Source organism: Salvelinus namaycush, chromosome 33, assembly GCF_016432855.1.
Source record: "Salvelinus namaycush isolate Seneca chromosome 33, SaNama_1.0, whole genome shotgun sequence".
Classification (NCBI taxonomy): domain Eukaryota; kingdom Metazoa; phylum Chordata; class Actinopteri; order Salmoniformes; family Salmonidae; genus Salvelinus; species Salvelinus namaycush.
Window position 1 is genome coordinate 12,476,932 of NC_052339.1, and position 19,505 is coordinate 12,496,436.

The 19,505-nt window shown below is 39.9% G+C and overlaps 1 protein-coding gene across 1 annotated transcript in view; it reads right to left on the reverse strand.

The window, feature by feature from the left end:
* Positions 1 to 1,610: 1,610 nt before the first annotated feature.
* Positions 1,611 to 19,505, reverse strand: part of LOC120028090 (integrin beta-1-like) — a 29,893-nt gene continuing 11,998 nt past the window's right edge. The window contains exons 3-16 of the mRNA XM_038973254.1: positions 16,628 to 16,713; positions 16,135 to 16,354; positions 15,491 to 15,661; positions 10,990 to 11,195; positions 10,354 to 10,509; positions 9,375 to 9,470; positions 7,543 to 7,632; positions 7,163 to 7,303; positions 6,757 to 6,959; positions 5,122 to 5,360; positions 4,581 to 4,821; positions 3,180 to 3,412; positions 2,706 to 2,844; positions 1,611 to 1,762 (exon numbers count right to left, since the gene is read on the reverse strand). Of these exons, the coding sequence (XP_038829182.1) occupies positions 2,771 to 2,844; positions 3,180 to 3,412; positions 4,581 to 4,821; positions 5,122 to 5,360; positions 6,757 to 6,959; positions 7,163 to 7,303; positions 7,543 to 7,632; positions 9,375 to 9,470; positions 10,354 to 10,509; positions 10,990 to 11,195; positions 15,491 to 15,661; positions 16,135 to 16,354; positions 16,628 to 16,713 (2,156 nt within the window). The 3' untranslated portion in view covers positions 1,611 to 1,762; positions 2,706 to 2,770. The remainder of the gene's footprint in view (positions 1,763 to 2,705; positions 2,845 to 3,179; positions 3,413 to 4,580; positions 4,822 to 5,121; positions 5,361 to 6,756; positions 6,960 to 7,162; positions 7,304 to 7,542; positions 7,633 to 9,374; positions 9,471 to 10,353; positions 10,510 to 10,989; positions 11,196 to 15,490; positions 15,662 to 16,134; positions 16,355 to 16,627; positions 16,714 to 19,505) is intronic.

The window sequence follows — 19,505 nt, forward strand, 5'->3', positions numbered from 1 at the left end:
AGATTCCTTTGTATACCATTGTCATAGCTAGCTAGCTACCGTGTCAACCTCCGCCTCTTCTTCTGTGGGGTTTATCGCCAGTTTGCATCCAACGATAAGGTGCATTACCGCCACCTACTGTACTGGAGCGCCCCCACCTCCCACCTGTGTAGGCGAGTCCTCGACCAATAGAAGTATAAAGAGGGGTTCCTGCAGATGCAGGAACGCCCAGAAATGCAGGCTGCAATTGCACCCTTCTCAAATATTCGTGATTCATGTTTTGGAAACATAGTTTAAGTATTTATTTTATTACGCCTTCTTTTTGCTGACTGCAAGTCAAGGCAAAAAGGTTGATCGCCGATGGACACACGCTGAAGAATCTTTCAACAGATAATGAGCCATGTCATCGACTGTGCAGTCTGGCACAACATTGCTATAACATAATGATGTTAGCTGATATGTAAAATACCTATCCAGGCGTTGTAAGATCTGACCTGCATCAGCAATGTCTGGGCAGAGGAACACGACCAAGATAACCCTTGCCAACCTACATTGTACCCTTGCCAACCTACATTGGATTTGAGAGTTTGAATTGTCTACACGTGTCTTTGGCTTCCCGCTTGATTTTGAATGAAATTTGTTCCGGTTCATTATTTATTTGTCTGTGTTCCGGTTCAACCGAGGTACCGGGTTAACTTTGGTCCTGTTCCCCTGCTCAGACATTGCATGCATCAACCAATGGTTGGGTGCCATGTCATTGACTGTGCCATCAGCCATGTGATTCTAAAAGCTAACTTGTATCAGTATGTCTTCAGAACAAATTTCACAATGTTTTACATTGATCAACATGAAACACAATAGTGCAATGATCACTTTTAAAACATCAATGTAAAAGTTATTTGCACTTCTTCATGCATTATATGTTATCTGATGACAAGTTTAGAATCAACCAATGGCTTTCTATGATTGACAATTATGCCAATGTTGAATGTTTATCCTTTAAGCTTGGAAAAGATACCCTTAAACCCAAATTGGACCACACACCCACTCCACTGAATAGCAGGCTAGTCATTGCTTTGCAATGCTTGCAGTTAGCCACTGATTCCCTCCAAACCACTCATTGTTGAATGTGCAATTTCCAACTTGTTGTGTAATGTACGTTTTATCTCTAATTTCTCTTCATTATTTCTCTTCATATGACAAGGATTGAAAAGGTTTTGCCAGTTGATTGTCGACTTGATTCATGATGATGACTGCTAGCTTGCTAGCTAAGATTTAGAAAGTGGGATGTTGACATGATCAGTTCAATCAAAGCTACTGTAGATGTAATGTGATTTGAAGTCATTTTATCTGTGGCCAATGACCTTGAGCCTTCTTGGATGGGCACTTCTAATGTAACTCTATGACAGCACCCAAGGGGCTTGAATTTCTTTGCTCTACCCGTAGATTTTGAGGTGACGTAATGTCCCCATGAGTGACAGAACACTGAGCCAATCACTGCACAACTAGAGAACATTACCAACCCCTATGTTCCGTATTTTCCACTGCCTGCCGTACCACCACAGAAAGCACCAACATTTTGGAGCTGCCTTACTCAAGAAACCAAAAAAGAGACCATGTTTGTATGCAGCTTTATTAACTCAATGACACTTTTTTTGTACATTGTTTGCAAACTGATATGTGACATGTATTAATGCCAAAATAACATGCAAAACAGGCAAACGGGTGGAGCTTGCCTGCCCTGAATAACGGGTCGCCACTGCTTGTAGATAGGGTTTTCGCCCTGGAAGGCACAAGAGAAACAAGGAGAAAACATTAGAATTGTAATGTACAGTCAGTCATACTATATCTGTCACATAACATGTCAGTCGTGTGAACACAGCTGCAACAAATTAGGAAAAAACACCACAGCAAAATCCGAGCCATCCATTTAGAATATCAAATGATTATGAAGCATTCTTTGGACAGATCTTTCCAACTGATCGTGCTATCACCTGGATACGTTGCTGTCATTGTGAGTGAGCATTTGTGTTGTCATCCAGGGAACACTTTTAAAAGAAATATCAACAAACGTCACAGTCACAACATGCCATTTCCATCATACTGTAGAATTAAATATGATATAAATACTACACTAAAACTGAAGTGTACTGGGCCTACACGTGACCACCTGTTAATACTTACCTCCATTTAAACTACTAACAGAGGGGACAGCTTGTGTTGACCAACAAAACAATAGATATTATTGTGGGTTTTAATATCCCCTCATATGGATCTTTCTGCACAGTTTCATCAACTGTCTTATTTGGCCCAAAGAGACCAAATGCATGCCAGAAATAATGAGATGGATGAAAAAGTGACAGTTTACAGTATGTTGACAAACACAAACATATAAACAAACAGGAAACCCATGCAGGAAAACAGAGGAGAGGAAAAGTAAATATAAACTTATAGAACCACAGCTTTATGTCCATAGTTCGGGTTCTGGAACTTATTAATAGGACTCTTGTAAATGGGATTCTCTTGCTATGGGTTGAGAGACTGGGACAGAAAATTAAGAACAGGAAACAGAGAATGAAATGAAAAGCATAGGTGAAGACAAATGAGAAGGAATGAAACAATGATATGACAAAGAAGTGAAAAAATGAATCCCCTGAAAAAGGGGTATTTCTACATCAGGATCCAAGACTCAGAGGTTGATCATCTCCCTTTGAAAATCATCTTACCGTGCTGGTTATATTCCCCTTTAATATGTAACAAGTCAGGTCAGTCTGCTCTCTCATACAGTCATTTAGGTCTGGTGTCTTCTCCATGTACCATAATGAGAGGATCCAGAAGCCTCAGTGGGGATGATGTCAGGGCATTCTGGAACACAGGCAGGAAACACACAGCCAGGAACATTCAGTTATCCCAACTTTTATTTATTTATTTAACCAGGCAAGTCAGTTACTGTAAGAACAAATGCTTATTTACCATAAAGTCCTTCCTGATTTGCATTATATCTAGGCCCAGGAACTTTACCTGACCCTGTAAGCTGACCAGGAAAAACTTCAAGTTGAAACTAGAATTTTTCCTAGTCAGGTCAAAAACTCCTAGCTCTAATCACAAACGACTCAATAGACAAACAAATAACCTACTTTTTCACTCTGTAATATCCTCCGTCACAATGACATAGTAGGCTGTATGTAATATGCTCTCACCTAGTGTTTCAACCACATGGACCTCCTTCTCTGTCTTGTTGTTGACAGCGTAGGTGTAGTAGAACCAGCAGTCGTTGGCATCCCTCTCCTTACAGTGCATCAGGGGGAAGGCCTGTCCTGGCTGAGGCAGCTTGTCCCTGTCCTTCACCTTGATCAGGTTGAAGTAGCTACAGTCTCTCTCACACGTGTCCTTCTTCTCCCCCGTCCCAAAGGCCCTGCACTGAACACACTCCCTGTGGAAGACAGGACATTGACATGTAACTCTGTACAGATGGAGTAACACATGCAGGTAGTCTCGCATTGGGATGCTTGCTAGACTTGTGACATATTCACTACTGTAATGCAAGAAAGCTGGATATTGAGGTTCCACCCCACATGCAGGTGTTTGTAGTGGACAATGCTGTACCCTTCCCACCACTACTGGTTTTAAATATCACAGTTGTGTCTAGACTGTTCATTGGTCCCCTTTCTTGGAATTATCAGAAGAAAGTAAACAAAGGTCACAATAATAATAGAGGTTAAGACAGATAAAGGAAGACATCTCTTTATGCCTACTTAAAAGGTTAAGAGGCATTAAATTCAGGCTGAGGAAAAAGACAAGGAACCGGTCCCGCAAATAATAATACATTTAAAAAAAGCAGAATTCATTTCAACCATCACAACAAACCTTTATGTAATCCACACATAACATTCCCAGAGGGAAATACAGCATATAAAGCGGTTCAATTCACAATTCTACATATACATTTTCAGAAACGTTAGCTTTTATTGTTTAAAGAAATTCTGAAAGAGATTGGTGTGTTTTTTCACTATCTAATCATGGCACAGGGTTGATCAATGACATACATGTATTTGTTTAAAATCTATCACTTGATGGTTTCATTTCAGAGAGACAAATAATCATGTTTTTTTAAAGAACTGTACAAATTATACATTTGACATCAAAAATCTATACAGTAATATGAGATGTCTGTAAAAAATGTAAATTTGATATTTTAGTCATTTAGCAGATACTGTTAGTCACTTTTGATAAGAGTAAGTGCATTCATGTTGAGATAGCTAGTTGAGACAACCACATATCACAGTCAAATATACAGGATACGAACATTCCATTCCAGCCAAACAATGGACAGACAGGACCTGAGCATACATTTGCATTGTGGTTTACAAAAAAATACATTTTTCATCTAAAATCTATGAATAAAAACACCTGAGAACAGTAATATTTTACACACACATGAAGGTACCCATAAGGAATCATTTCTGATGTAAAAACATAAATGTGAATTTTTTTCAATATAGCGTTTTGGAAATAAACTCGTTGTATATTGTTGTTTTCTGCATAGTTAAAACAGAATAAAATAAACAAATACAATTCATCCATTTATTTATTCAACTCACTTGTGTTCTGCGCAGACCCCTGGACAGGTAGGACAGATCTCACAGCTGGGGCCCTGGAACTTTGGGTCAGTACACTTGCAGGCGCCACACTCACAGGTGCCTCGTCCGTTACAGATCTGCTTGTTGGAAGCCAGGCAGGTCGTGGTGTCCAGAGAACAGTCACAGGCACTGCCTGTCCAGTTGGCACTGCCTGTCCAGTTGGCATCACAAATACACACCCTGCACTCACAGTGACCATGTCCTGGCACAACACAACACACAGGGTCAGAGATGATCCTCTAAAGTTCAAACATCATTTCATATTATAGATAATATTCTAGATTAGAGATGAAATTAAGCTAAATTGAACACGGTAAATCTCATTTCGTAAAAGGCGATGTCTGATTTGATCAACTGATCTCTAATTTAATTGGGAAATCACCCATTACGCCACAAACACAGAGGTAGTTTGTGCTCTGAGGAAGATGTTCCACAGGTCTTGACCGTCATTTCACAGCAAACACAATCTTTATTGATCATCCAATGAACTGAACTCACGTACCTCCACAGAGTTTGTTGTTGGCGCGGTCACAGTTGAAGTTGTCACACTCGCAGAACATCCCGCTGTAGCGTTCCTCTGGGTTCACTCTCTTCTTACACTCACAGGTTCCACACACACAGTCTCCGTTGTTGCTGCAGATGTCTGTACCGTTGTCTTTACGGCAGCTCTTATCCAGGTCTTCGCTGGTCACCTCGTTGGTGCTGCACTCACACTGTCTACCAATACGGCCCTTATTGCACCTGACAGATCATAAAGGAAATCTAATGCTATTAACAACAAGGGAGGACTGCATAAAAGACTGCCTATGTACAAATATTCACATGCAAACAGTCACATGCTAATGGCCCATAAAAATAGATTTACAACACATTATAAAGTGCATTCGGAAAGTATTCAGATAAGGAATTTTCCACATTAGTCTTAATCTAAAATTGATTCAATTGTTTTCCCCCCCTCATCAATCTACACACAATTCCCCATAATGAAAAAGCTAAAACTGTTTTTAGACATTTTTGTAAATGTATTAATAATTTCAAAGATTTCTCTGTACTTTTCTCCATTCATCTTTCCCTCGATCCTGACTAGTCTCCCAGTCCATGCCGCTGAAACACCCCCACAGAATGATGCTGCCACCACCATGCTTCAACGTAAGGATGCTGCCAGGTTTCCTCCAGACGTGATGCTTGGGATTCAGGCCAAAGAGTTCAATCTTGGTTTCATCAGACCAGATAATCTTGTTTCTCATGGTCTGAGAGTCCTTTGGGTGCCTTTTGGTAAACTCCAAGCCTTGTCAAGTGCCTTTTAATGAGGAGTGGCTTCTGTCTGGCCACTCTACCATAAAGGCGTGATTGGAGGAGTGCTGCAGAGATGGTTGTCCTTCTGGAAGGTTCTCCCATCTCCACAGATGAACTCTGGAGCTCTGTCAGAGTGACTATCGGGTTCTTGGTCACCTCCCTGACCAAGGCCCTTCTTCCCCGATTGCTCAGTTTTGGCGGGTGGCCAGCTCTAGGAAGTCTTGGTGGTTCCAATATTCTTCCATTTAAGAATGATGGAGTCCACTGTGTTCTTGGGGACCTTCACTGCAGGACTTTTTTGGTACCCTTCCCCAGATCTGTGCCTCGACACAATCCTGTCTTGGAGCTCTACGGAAAATTCCTTCGACCTCATGGTTTGGTTTTTGCTCTGACATGCACTGTCAACTGTGGGACCTTACATAGACAGGTGTGTGCCTTTCCAAATCATGTCCAGTCAACATCTCAAGGATGATCAATGGAAACAGGATGCACCTGAGCTCAATTTTGTGTGTCTCATAGCAATGGGTCTAAATACTAATGTAAATAAGGTATCTGTTTTTTTGTTTTAATAAATGTAAAACATTTCTAAAAACCTGTTTTTGCTTTGTCATTATTGGGCATTGTGTGTAGATTGATGACGGGAAAAAAATGTGTAATCCATTTTAGAATAAGGCTGTAACATAACAAAATGTGGAAAAGGGGAAGGGGTCTGAATACTTTCCGAATGCACTGTATATACAGTATCAAATATCAAAATGTATCTCTATGCCATGGAAATGATTACAATATGGAAGGTGAATAAGGGTTAAGATCTTCTGCTAGTGAAACATAAGTGCCTTACCTGCAGGCTCCACATTCATATGTCCCGTTGCCATTGTGGCAGATCTTACTGTTCTCAATGCTATCTTTGTGACAGTCACACTCGCAGATGAAGTTCAGAGAGATCTCCACCTCCTCATTGAACCCTAGGGGCTTGATCTTGATGGTCTCTGGTTTGCCCATTTTAGGACACTGCTTAGATGTGATGCTTATGGTGAAAGACACCTACAGATCAGGGATGAAGGGATACATTCACACACAAGGCATAATAATCACATTTTGTAATAAAAACAATGACCATGACAACTCAGACACCTACAGATACTGAAAACATTATCTTTACTTGATAAGCTAAAATAACTGAACCAGAAAGATTGAAAAAATGTAGAATAGAAAACATTCAATGGCGTGTTGTTTTGGTTTCTCACCTCGTCACCGATGGAGATATTGGAGCATTTTCTTCCCATCTCTCCCTCACCAGTCACTCCGTTCTTGCAGCGTGACTGGTACATTATGGTCACTCCCTCTGGTAGCTTGCTGTTCTCCAGAATCACCTCTGAGGAAAGAGACTAGCACATAAAGAACAACAATTAGCCCTTTGTACACTATATACAACATTTTCAGTAGGCTTCAGTTTTACAAAAGCATATTTTTGACTATTCCCATAGAAAGATCAGTTCAGAAAGAGAGATGTGATGACTTAACAATAGCAGCAGCATGGTTTTGCCAACTATTTTAAGGATGAAAGTTAGATAGTGTGCAGAAGTGCATCTTCTCCAGTAACTAAACCAATCCAATCTATACTTACATTGTAGGCATCAATAATGAGGTTGATAACGTTGCTGGAGTTAGCAGAGAGTGTCCCCACCGCAGATTTAGGAATGAGATTCTTTAACTCCTGAGAGAGAAAACACAATACACTAAATGATCATGTACTAGTATGTCAATAGGAATCCTGTCAATCTCTAAATACTCACCAGAAAAGTCTAGAGCAAAACAGTTCTGTCATGTTTTACCTGACCCGTTTAGATTGCTGAGTAGTTTGATTGTGGTCTTGCATCACATAGTGGTAAGGTCTGAATCTAAAGTTACAACTTTTTGCAGTGTTGTGAGGTTCTATATTCAGAGATCAAATCAAAGTTTATTTGTCACCTGCTCCGAATACAACAGGTGTAGACCTTACAGTGAAATGCTTACTTACAGGCTCTAACCAATAGTGCAAAAAAGGTATTAGGTGAACAATAGGTAAGTAAAGAAATAAAACAACAGTAAAAAGACAGTGACAAATAACAGTAGCGAGCCTGTATACAGACACCGGTTAGTCAGGCTGATTGAGGTAGTATGTGCATGTAGATATGGTTAAAGTGACTATGCATATATGATGAACAGAGAGTAGCCCGGTTAGCCAATGCGCGGGAGCACTGGTTGGTCGGGCCAATTGAGGTAGTATGTACATGAACGTATAGTTAAAGTGAATATGCATATATGATAAACAGAGAGTATCAGCAGCGTAAAATAGGGGTTGGGGGGGGCACACTATGCAAATAGTCCGGGTAGCCATTTGATTACCTGTTCAGGAGTCTTATGGCTTGGGACTAAAAACTGTTGAGAAGCCTTTTTGTCCTAGACTTGGCACTCCGGTACCGCTTGCCAACAGTCTATGACTGGGGTGGCTGGGGTCTTTGACAATATTTAGGGCCTTCCTCTGACACCGCCTGGTGTAGAGGTCCTGGATGGCAAGCAGCTTAGCCCCAGTGATGTACTGGGCCGTACACACTACCATCTGTAGTGCCTTGCGGTCGGAGGCCGAGCAAATTGCCGTAACAGGCAGTGATGCAACTGGTCAGGACGCTCTCGATGTTGCAGCTGTAGAACCTTTTGAGGATCTCAGGACCCGACCCAGGTTTTGTCGTGCCCTCTTCACAACTGTCTTGGTGTGTTTGGACCATTCTAGTTTGTTGTTGATGTGGACACCAAGGAACTTGAAGCTCTCAACCTGCTCCACTACAGCCATGTCGATGAGAATGGGGGCATGCTCGGTCCTCATTTCCCTGTAGTCCACAATCATCTCCTTAGTCTTGGTTATGTTGAGGGATAGGTTGTTATTCTGGAACCACCCTAGTGCAAGGCTGCGTCCCAAATGGCACTCAATCCCTACATAGTCCACTACTAATATCGGGAATAGGGTGCCATTTGGGATGCATCGTGTAATCAACTAAATGAGAACGCCATTCTGCCGAGGTTGACAGATATTGTCCAAACATTGGACTGATGGGGATATGATAAAAGGTCATTACGGAACTCCAGACAGACTTCTAATTGGCTTGAAAAGCACTAGAGTGCAGCAGGGAACATTCAAAGGCTGCTGCCCAAATGGAACCCTATTCCCTACAAAGTGCAGTATTATTGACCTGGGCCCATAGGGATCTCGTCAAAAGTAGTTCACTTTTTAGGGAACATGGTGCCATTTGGGAAACAACCAGAGATCCAAAGAGATGCTACTGGTAACAAGGAGCAGATGCTGCTCTTCAAAGTGTTGGGCTTCTTCTAACCTACAACAGACAAGCACAGGAAATTTAAAAGAAGAAAATGTTTTCCACACGCACGTCCACGCACGCACACGCCACACACACAACTGACCATGTACACAGGCTGGAACTCCTCTGTGATGGCAAAGATCGTCTGGATGTTGTTGTCGCTAAGTTTCTGAACCAGGTGAGCGATGGAGGGGTGGTCCTGTTACAGGGAGACAATGAGGAAGTAAGTACAGGTACCAGGTAAGCCCTTTGATGACATCACTAAGGGCAAGTAGCCCATTCCCTTTAAATCTGGTCATATTCAAAATACAGACCACACAGAAGACTAGAAAGAAAAGTCACAATACATAGGAGTGCATCATTATAATACATATCGCATTATTACACTACATAGTGCATTACTATAATGCATAGTGCATTATTATACTACATAGTGTATTATTATACTACATAGTGTATTACAATAATGCATTACTATAATACATAGTGCATTACTATAATACATAGTGGATTATTATACTACATAGTGTATTACTATACTACATAGTGTTTTACTATAATGCATAGTGTATTATTATACTACATAGTGCATTACTGTAATGTATAGTGCATTATTATACTACATATCGCATTATTATACTACATAGTGTATTACTATACTACATAGTGTATTACTATACTACATAGTGTAATATTATACTACATAGTGTAATATTATACTACATAGTGTAATATTATACTACATAGCGCATTACTATAATACATAGCGTATTACTATAATACATAGTGCATTATTATACTACATAGTGCATTATTATACTACATAGTGTAATATTATACTACATAGTGTAATATTATACTACATAGTGCATTACTATAATGCAGTGCATTATTATACTACACAGTGTATTATTATACTACACAGTGTATTATTATACTACACAGTGTATTATTATACTACATAGTGTAATATTATACTACATAGTGTAATATTATACTACATAGTGCATTATTATACTGCATAGTGTATTACTATAATACACAGTGCATTATTATACCACATAGTGTATTACCATACATACATAGTAGTGGCTCACTGTGTACATGTTGTTCTCCAGGTGGCATTTCCCATCGTTGGGCAAAACTATCCCTCCCAGTTTCCCGTCTCCAGCAAAGTGGAAGCCAGCATCAGTGGAGAACACCAGCAGACGGGTGACGTTCCTCCAGCCAATGTGCTCCTGGGGAAGGGAGGGAGAGAGGGAGGCCTATTAAAACTTGTAAAAATTAACCACAAACAGAAAAAGGACACAGCCTACAGAAATACCAGAGAACAAAATTACAAGACTTTCAAAAGATTCAGGAAGTATATATCAAAATCTATGAACAACTATGTGAGAGGTTACCCTCTTAAAACAGCAGTTTAGCACCCTAGAGTGAATTAACTCTCAAACATTTTATAAAAAGGCCTTCTCTAAGCATAGACACATTAAGCCTTGACTCCAGCCATTCTCAAATGAGGTCAAGTACCATGAGACAGTCAATATAAAGCCCTGATAAAAGTATTATTGGAACTTTATGGGCTGGTTTTCTGGACAGATATCAAGCCTAGTCCTGGAGTAAAAAGTAAGCTCAACGGAGAAAGCTTTTCAGTCCTGGACTAGGCTTGATCTATGTCCGGGAAACTATCCCTAAATATGATATAAAAACATATTACTTACACCACACACAGCCACTTGCATGATGGCATCGAAGCCTCCCTCTGATGAGTCCAGGTTTCCATCGATCTGCTGTTCACCAACCAGGGTGTTAAACTCCTGTCCATTGCTGGTCAGCGTCAGGAGGTTCTTATAGCTGAAGGGACTGGTGCAGTTCTGGTCCCCAGTACAGGGGTTCAGCAGCTTCTTCTCTACAAAGGAACCAAAACCTAGAAGAAGAAGAGATCCATCCCATATATAAACTGTATTGTTAGGGAGACGGGACACCAATTTGTTAAACTTCAAAACGTCTATACTAAGATCAAACCGGAAATCTTTATGGGCATTATGGGTATTGTAGTACAGTAGTGTTTGGAGGATATATTGGCATTCAAACCATGCCAATATATCCACTCAACACCGGCTTTGAGGGCTTTATCACTTTTATACCAGGGGTTACCAACATATTAAAATAATGATTGATAGATCTTCATTAAAAATGTTTTTTTTTAATGAATTCATTCGTACTATGTCACCCTTCCACAAGATATAGGCCCGACACAAATCTAGGGTTGCTACCTAAGCCGGCTGGTCGTTCATTCTATCGGTTTGGTTGAGACTTGACCCAGTCGTTCAGTCTTTATGTTCTGTATGGACGCGACCCAGTCGTTCGTTCTTAATGTTCCATTGCCATACTGGCTGGTAACGTTCTTATCCCTTGCTTGCTAGCTAGCCAACTACGGGTAACTTACAGTCAAGTCAAAAAGTGCATCCAGATTAACAGCAAATTTGCTGGATTTGTATAAACTGTTTTCTAGTGACATTTATCTGGTTACAACCATAACAATGAGGTAATGAGGCGTGATTTCGCCTGGCATAGAAAATGTGCTTACTTGTCAGGACAGTGTTGTTCAGAGGAGCTAGCCAACAACACAGCTAACACAATCACTTCAAACTGAAGCTGGAAAGACTTTAGTTTTACCTTTTTTTCAATTTACATTTCTTTGTATATATCTTCTACTTCCTCCCAATCCCGGATCCGGGAGCACCCCCATCAGTAAAAAAGCTGACTAGCATAGCCTAGCATAGCGTCACAAGTAAATACTAGCATCTAAATATCATTAACTTCTTGCCACTAGGGGGGTGCCATTTCGACATAGTACAAATTCGTTTCCAAATTAAACTGCCTCGTACTCAATTCTTGCTCGTACAATATGCATATTATTATTACTATTGGATAGAAAACACTCTAGTTTCTAAAACCGTTTGAATTATATCTGTGGGTGAAACAGAACTCGACTTAGAGCAATTTTCCTATGTGTATGTCAGAATGCAGAATTTTGCTGGCTGTTCTGAGACCTGTGTATTAATTTGCCTGTCCTCTATTGGTTGAGATGCACTGCATACGCCTTCCCCTGGTTGTTAGCGAATAGGGAGACTTGAAATGGAGTTTCTACGTAGTTCCCAAAGTTTATAAATTGCTTGGGAAATAGGTGGCTCTTTCTTTTCACCCTCGCTCTGGCGCAGTAAGGACCTTGGGACGTTCTTTTGGAAACATCGGTTATAGGTCTTTGACATTTCCGGCTGTGTTTTTATTCGATATAGGCTTTAAAGACATCATAATCTTGTTATTTTGAACCGAATTATATCAGTTTATGTCAGTACATTGCGATTTTCGGGTATTTATTTCCTTGGCGCTGTAGGATTTTGGGTATCTCTCTCTTTCGTGCTAATGTTTACTGCTAATTGCAACTCTGAAGACGACGTTCTCCAACCTAGCAACGATTCTTTTGGACAAAGGACACCCATCCCAAGATTCTGATGAGAGTTCATCGAAAAGTAAGAACTATTTATGCTGATAATTCATTGTTCTGTTGAAAAAAGTAAAATGCATGAGACGCCATTTCTGGCAGTGTAGCCTTGCGTTATCGCAGCCTGTATTGCGCAGTAAGGTTAATTTTAAAAATGTAATTCAGCGATTGCATTAAGAACTAATTTGTCTTTCAATTGCTGTCCAACCTGTATTTTTTTAGTCAAGTTTATGAATAGTTTTCGATAAGTATAGGTGCCGTTCCAAGATGGCGCCGGACAGATTGCTTGATATTTTGGACACTATTCTCAATGTATAAGCACGATTTGTGCCGCTAAATATGCACATTTTCGAACAAACTCTATATGAATTGTGTAATATGATGTTACAGGACTGTCATCTGAAGAATTCTGAGAAGGTTAGTGAAAAAATTAATATATTTTGGTGGTTTATACGTTATAGCTATTTTTGCCTTGAATCAATGCTGGTGTGATGTTCGCTATTGTGCTAAGCTAATATAACGCTATATTGTGTTTTCGCTGTAAAACACTTAGAAAATCTGAAATATTGTCTTGATTCACAAGATCTGTGTCTTTCATCTGCTGCACGCTGTGTATTTTTAAGAAATGTTTTATGATGAGTAATTAGCTAATACACGATGGTCTCTGTAGTTATTCTAGTCGTTTTAGTGAGAGTTGTGATGGGGGCTGCAATGGTAAACTATGATTTATACCTGAAATATGCACATTTTTCTAACAAAACCTATGCTATACAATAAATATGTTATCAGACTGTCATCTGATGGTTGTTTCTTGGTTAGTGGCTATTTATATCTTTATTTGGTCGAATTTGTGATAGCTGCTGATGCAGTAAAAAAATGGTGGAGTATGGAACTGGTGTCTTTTGCTAACGTGGTTAGCTAATAGATTTACATATTGTGTCTTCCCTGTAAAACATTTTAAAAATCAGAAATGATGGCTTTATTCACAAGATGTGTATCTTTCATTTGGTGTCTTGGACTCCCAATAGCCACTAACCAAGAAACAACTTCATCAGATGACAGTCTGATAACATATTTATTGTATAGCATATGTTTTGTTAGAAAAATGTGCATATTTCAGGTATAAATCATAGTTTACCATCACAACTCTCACCAAAGCGACTAGAATAACTACAGAGAGCAACGTGAATTACCTAAATACTCATCATAAAACATTTCTGAAAAATACACAGCGTACAGCAAATGAAAGACAAAGATCTTGTGAATCCAGCCAATATTTCAGATTTTTTAAGTGTTTTACAGCGAAAACACAATATAGCATTATATTAGCTTACTACAATAGCCAACCACACAACAGCTTTGATTCAAGCCAAAAATAGCGATAACGTATAAACCAGCAAAAGATATTAATTTTTTCACTAACCTTCTCAAACTTCTTCAGATGACAGTCCTATAACATCATATTACACAATACATATAGAGTTTGTTCGAAAATGTGCATATTTAGCGGCACAAATTGTGGTTATACAATATGAATAGTAGCCAAGCTGCCAACAAAATGTCGGGAGAAATCTTGGGAGAGGCACCTATTCTAATCGATAACTAATCATAAACTTGACAAAAAAATACAGGTTGGACAGCAAATGAAAGATACATTAGTTCTTAATGCAATCGCTGTGTTAGATTTTTAAAATTAACGTTACTACAACATACAGCGTGCGTTAAAGCGAGACCGCACCTAGATTAATGGCAGAATATGAGTTCTACATTTTTCAACAGAACAACGAATTAACATCATATATAGTTCTTACTTTTTGATGAACTCCCATCAGAATCTTGGGCAAGGTGTCCTTAGTCCAAAAGAATCGTTGCTTGGTTGTAGATTGTCCTCTTCAACGTTCGAATTAGCAGTAAACATTAGCCATGTGGCAAAGACGTGTCCGACTCACTAAAACGCAGTACAAATAAATATCCGAAAATCGCAATATACCGATATAAACTGATATAACTCGGTTTAATATAACAACATTATGATGTCTTTAACACCTATATCAAATAAAAACAGAGCCGGATATATCTAAGAGCTATAAAGGGAGCTTTCTATCACGACAGCCAGAGATCCTTTCTGCGTCAGAGCGAAGAGGACAAAGGGAGTACACCACGTTGCCAGGCCATTTATAAGCTCTCAGATCTGCCTAGAAACACCATTTCAATTCTCACTATTCGCTGACATCCAGGGGAAGGCGTATGCAGTGCATCTCAACCAATAAAAGACAGGCAAATTAATAAACTGACCTGAGAACAGCTTGCAGAATTCAGCACTCTCACATCCTCATAGGAAAAATGCTCCAACTCGAGTTCTGTTTTACTCACAGATATAATTCAAACGGTTTTAGAAACTAGAGAGTGTTTTCTATCCAATAGTAATAATAATATGCATATTGTACGAGCAAGAATTGAGTACGAGGCAGTTTAATTTGGGAACGAAATTATTACAAAGTGCAAACAGCACCCCCTATTGAGAAGAAGATATCCATAAAAATTATGCAAGCTGATTCATGATTTTGACTGGCTGAGAAACGCTGCCTCTGTCTGTCTCGTCTCAACACGTACATTATTATGGGACAGCTTGAGGAATATTGAAACAATGTTGCAAATGTCCGAGAGGCAGACATCCCCAATCCTCATACAACCAGGCTGATTCTCAAGCTCACCGATTCTGAAATCAGATGTGATCTTTGACATCTCCAGCACGAGCTGTGTTCCCAGGTTCTTGACGTTTTCCAGATCGTCCTTCATGGAGTAGGACAGGTCCACCAGGTAGTAGAGGTCAATGGGGTAATCCTCAGCAAGTTTGAACTTCAGGTTAAAAGACTGAGGTTCACCTGCAGTACACAGACAAATGGGCAAGGTCAAGCCGGGGACTACTGACTTGCTAACTCTGGCATATTTACATTGATGTGAACACTGGAATCTTGATTCATGTGCACCTTCCTTGTCAAATAAGGTGCTGGCCTTCACATGAAAGAGTATAAGGAACACTCCTTCCAAATCATAATAGCTAAAACACTCAAAAGAAAATGGAGGCTACTGTAACTAATCAACATAACAGTGAAAGACCACGGAGGAACAGCAGGATAAACAAAAAAGACCCTCAGCAACGCTGCGTCAACAATGGTTGTCAAGCAAGATGTTTTGGCTGAAGCAAAATGAACTAAGACTGCATCCCTAATGGCACCCAATTTCTAATATAAGGCACTACTTTTGACTAGAGCTAAAAGTAGTGCACTAAATAGGGAAAAGGGTTCAATTTGGGACGCAACCCAATTAAACATAGCAGTTCCATTTAAGTTTTTACCCGATCTGAGGCTAAGGGTGAGTTTCTGTGGCTGGATCTGTGTGATGTCCTCTGGTTGGAGTTTCCCTTCTCCCTTGTTGCGGTTGGTCACAGCCTTGTTCTTCAGGAGCCGCTGGCTGCCTCGGGGGTTCTCTACCTTGGTGTAGCTGCAACCTCTCTTCCTCAGGGACTCCAGCTCGTCACAGTGGGTCGATGTGGCCTCACCCTGCTCCAGGAACTCCTGGGAGAGAGGAGGTGTAAGTATCATGACACATTGCATTATGGCACTCAGAGGAAATCCACCCAAAAATGTAAGGTCCTTATTTTCTGAAAATGTATTTCCTACACTCCCAAGCAGGTTATAAAGGTTACAAACAATATTGCCCGACACACTCGTGTTTTAATTCCAAGGAACAGTTTAGACTCTTCAAGTTGTAATGCTGAGTCAGTGAATATTACGGTTGTGTAGCATCAATGCAGTAACAATGTTATTGGCAAATTCTTATCCACGTACTGAGTCCATGCACCAGCCACATTTTGCTCCCACTTGAATACACTCCCCACAGGATTTGGCATTAGCCTTGATGCACTCGTTCCCTTCTGGAATAGAATGGAAAAACAAAGGTTGAAAAGAAGCAAACTCATCATAGACTTCTAAAAACTAACCAGGAAATAAGCCAGAGTGTACACATTGTGTAATTTGGAAAACTGTGTGGCTCAGAGAGAACAGTAAATTGAGCCAGAGACAGAATGGAATATTCCTTTCACGTTTGTCGTAGACCAAGGCGCAGCGTGATAGGAGTACATTCTTCTTTAATAAACGAAGAACACTTAAACAAACTAACGTGAAGCTAATTACACCGAGTGCTGACATGCAACTACACATAGACAATAACCCACAAAACCAAAATGGAAAATGGCAACCTAAATAGTATCCCCAATCAGAGACAAGGATAGAAACAGCTGTCTCTGATTGGGAACCAATTCAGGCCACCATAGACCTACATTACCTAGACATACCAAAATCCTATAGATATACAAAAACCCTAGACAAGACAAAAACACACATACCCACCCTCGTCACACCCTGACCTGACCAAAATAATACAGAAAACATAGATAACTAAGGTCAGGTCGTGACAATTCCGCTGTTCCATAGTTGCATGATGTCTTCACTACTATGCTCAAAGAGATGCTCAAAGAAACATACACTGTAAACCCCAGTGTGATGTCATTACTCAACTTTTGAGGAAACCTGTAGCACTTAATATATCTGAGTACAGTTACTTAGTCATTTTGAGTGCCTTCGGAAAGCAAATCAGACCCCTTGAGTTTTTCTACATTACAGCCTTATTCTAAAATATATATATATATATTTTAAATATTTTTAGCAATCTACACACAATACCCCATAATGACAAAGTGAAAACAGGTTTTTACATTTTGCAAATGTATTAAAAATAAAAAACAGAAATACCTTGTTTACACAAGTATTCCCACCCTTTGCTATGAGACTCGACATTGAGCTCAGGTGCATCCTGTTTCTATTGATCATCTTTGAGATGTTTCTACAACATCATTGGACTCTACCTGTGGTAAATTCAATTGATTGGACATGTTTGGAAAAGCACACACCTGTTTATATACGGTCCCACAGTTGAAAGTGCATGTCAGAACAAAAACCAAGCCATGAGATCAAAGGAATTGTCCGAGAGACAGGATTGTGTCGAGGCACAGATCTGGGGAAGGGTATCAAAACATTTCTGCAGTATTGAAGTTCCCCAAGAACACAGTGATCTCCATCATTCTTAAATGGAAGAAGATTGGAACCACAAGCTTCCCACAATGTTGGGTGAATTTTGGCCCATTCCTCCTGACAGAGCTGGTGTAACTGAGTCAGGTTTGTAGGCCTCCTTGCTTGCACACGCTTTTTCAGTTCTGCCCACAAATTCTCTATATGATTGAGGTCAGGGCTTTGTGATGGCCACTCCAATACCTTGACTTTGTTGTCCTTAAGCCATTTTGCCACAACTTTGGAAGTATGCTTGGGGTCATTGTCCATTTGAAACGCCCATTTGCGACCAAGCTTTAACTTCCTGACTGATGTCTTGAGATGTTGCTTCAATATATCCATGTAATTTTCCTGCCTCATGATGCCATCTATTTTGTGAAGTGCACAAGTCCCTCCTGCAGCAAAGCACCCCCACAACATGATGCTGCCACTCCCGTGCTTCACGGTTGGGATGGTGTTCTTCAGCTTGCAAGCGTCGCCCTTTTTCCTCCAAACATAATGATGGACATTATGGCCAAACAGTTCTATTTTTGTTTCATCAGACCAGAGGACATTTCTCCAGTTGCAAACCGTAGTAGTTTTTTTTAATGGCGGTTTTGGAGCACTGGCTTCTAACTTGCTGAGCAGCCTTTCAGGTTATGTCGATATAGGACTCGTTTTACTGTGGATATAGATACGTTTGTACCTGTTTCCTCCAGCATCTTCACAAGGTCCTTTGCTGTTGTTTTGGGATTGATTAGCACTATTCGCACCAAAGTACGTTCATCTCTAGGAGACACAACACGTCTCCTTCCTGAGCGGTATGATCGCTGCGTGGTCCCATGGTGTTAATACTTGCATACTATTGTTTGTACAGATGAACGTGGTACCTTCAGGCGTTTGGAAATTGCTCCCAAGGATGAACCAGACTTTGAGGTCTTGGCTGATTTCTTTTGATTTTCCCATGATGTCAAGCAAAGAGGCACTGTGTTTGAAGGTAGGCCTTGAAATACATCCACAGGTACACCTCCAATTGATTCAAATGTTGTCAGTTAGCTTATCAGAAGCTTCTAAAATCATGACATAATTTTCTGGAATTTTCCAAGCTGTTTAAAGGCACAGTCAACTTAGTGTATGTTAACTTCTGACCCACTGGAATTGTGATACAGTGAATTATAAGTGAAATAATCTGTCTGTAAACAATTGTTGGAAAAATTACTTGTGTCATGCACAAAGTAGATGTCCTAACCGACTTCCCAAAGCTATAGTTTGTTAACAAGAAATTTGTGGAGTGGTTAAATGACTCCAACCTAAGTGTATGTAAACTTCCGACTTCAACTGTATACTCTGTGGGTATGTGGATGTATATATATAAATATATTTACCCCAAAAATATATGGGGTATTGGAAATGATGCAGGCAATTACATTGATGGAAGCTACAATATATCTGCAATATTAAAGCTGATCTACCCCCTACAAAAAAAAGTACTAGGTAAAGGGCCTGAATACTTAAATGTGATATTTCAGTTCTGTTTTTAAATAAATTTGCTCAAATGTTTTAAAAAAACAACGTTTTTTCGCTTTGTCATTAGCGGGTGTTGTGTGTAGATTAATTAAGA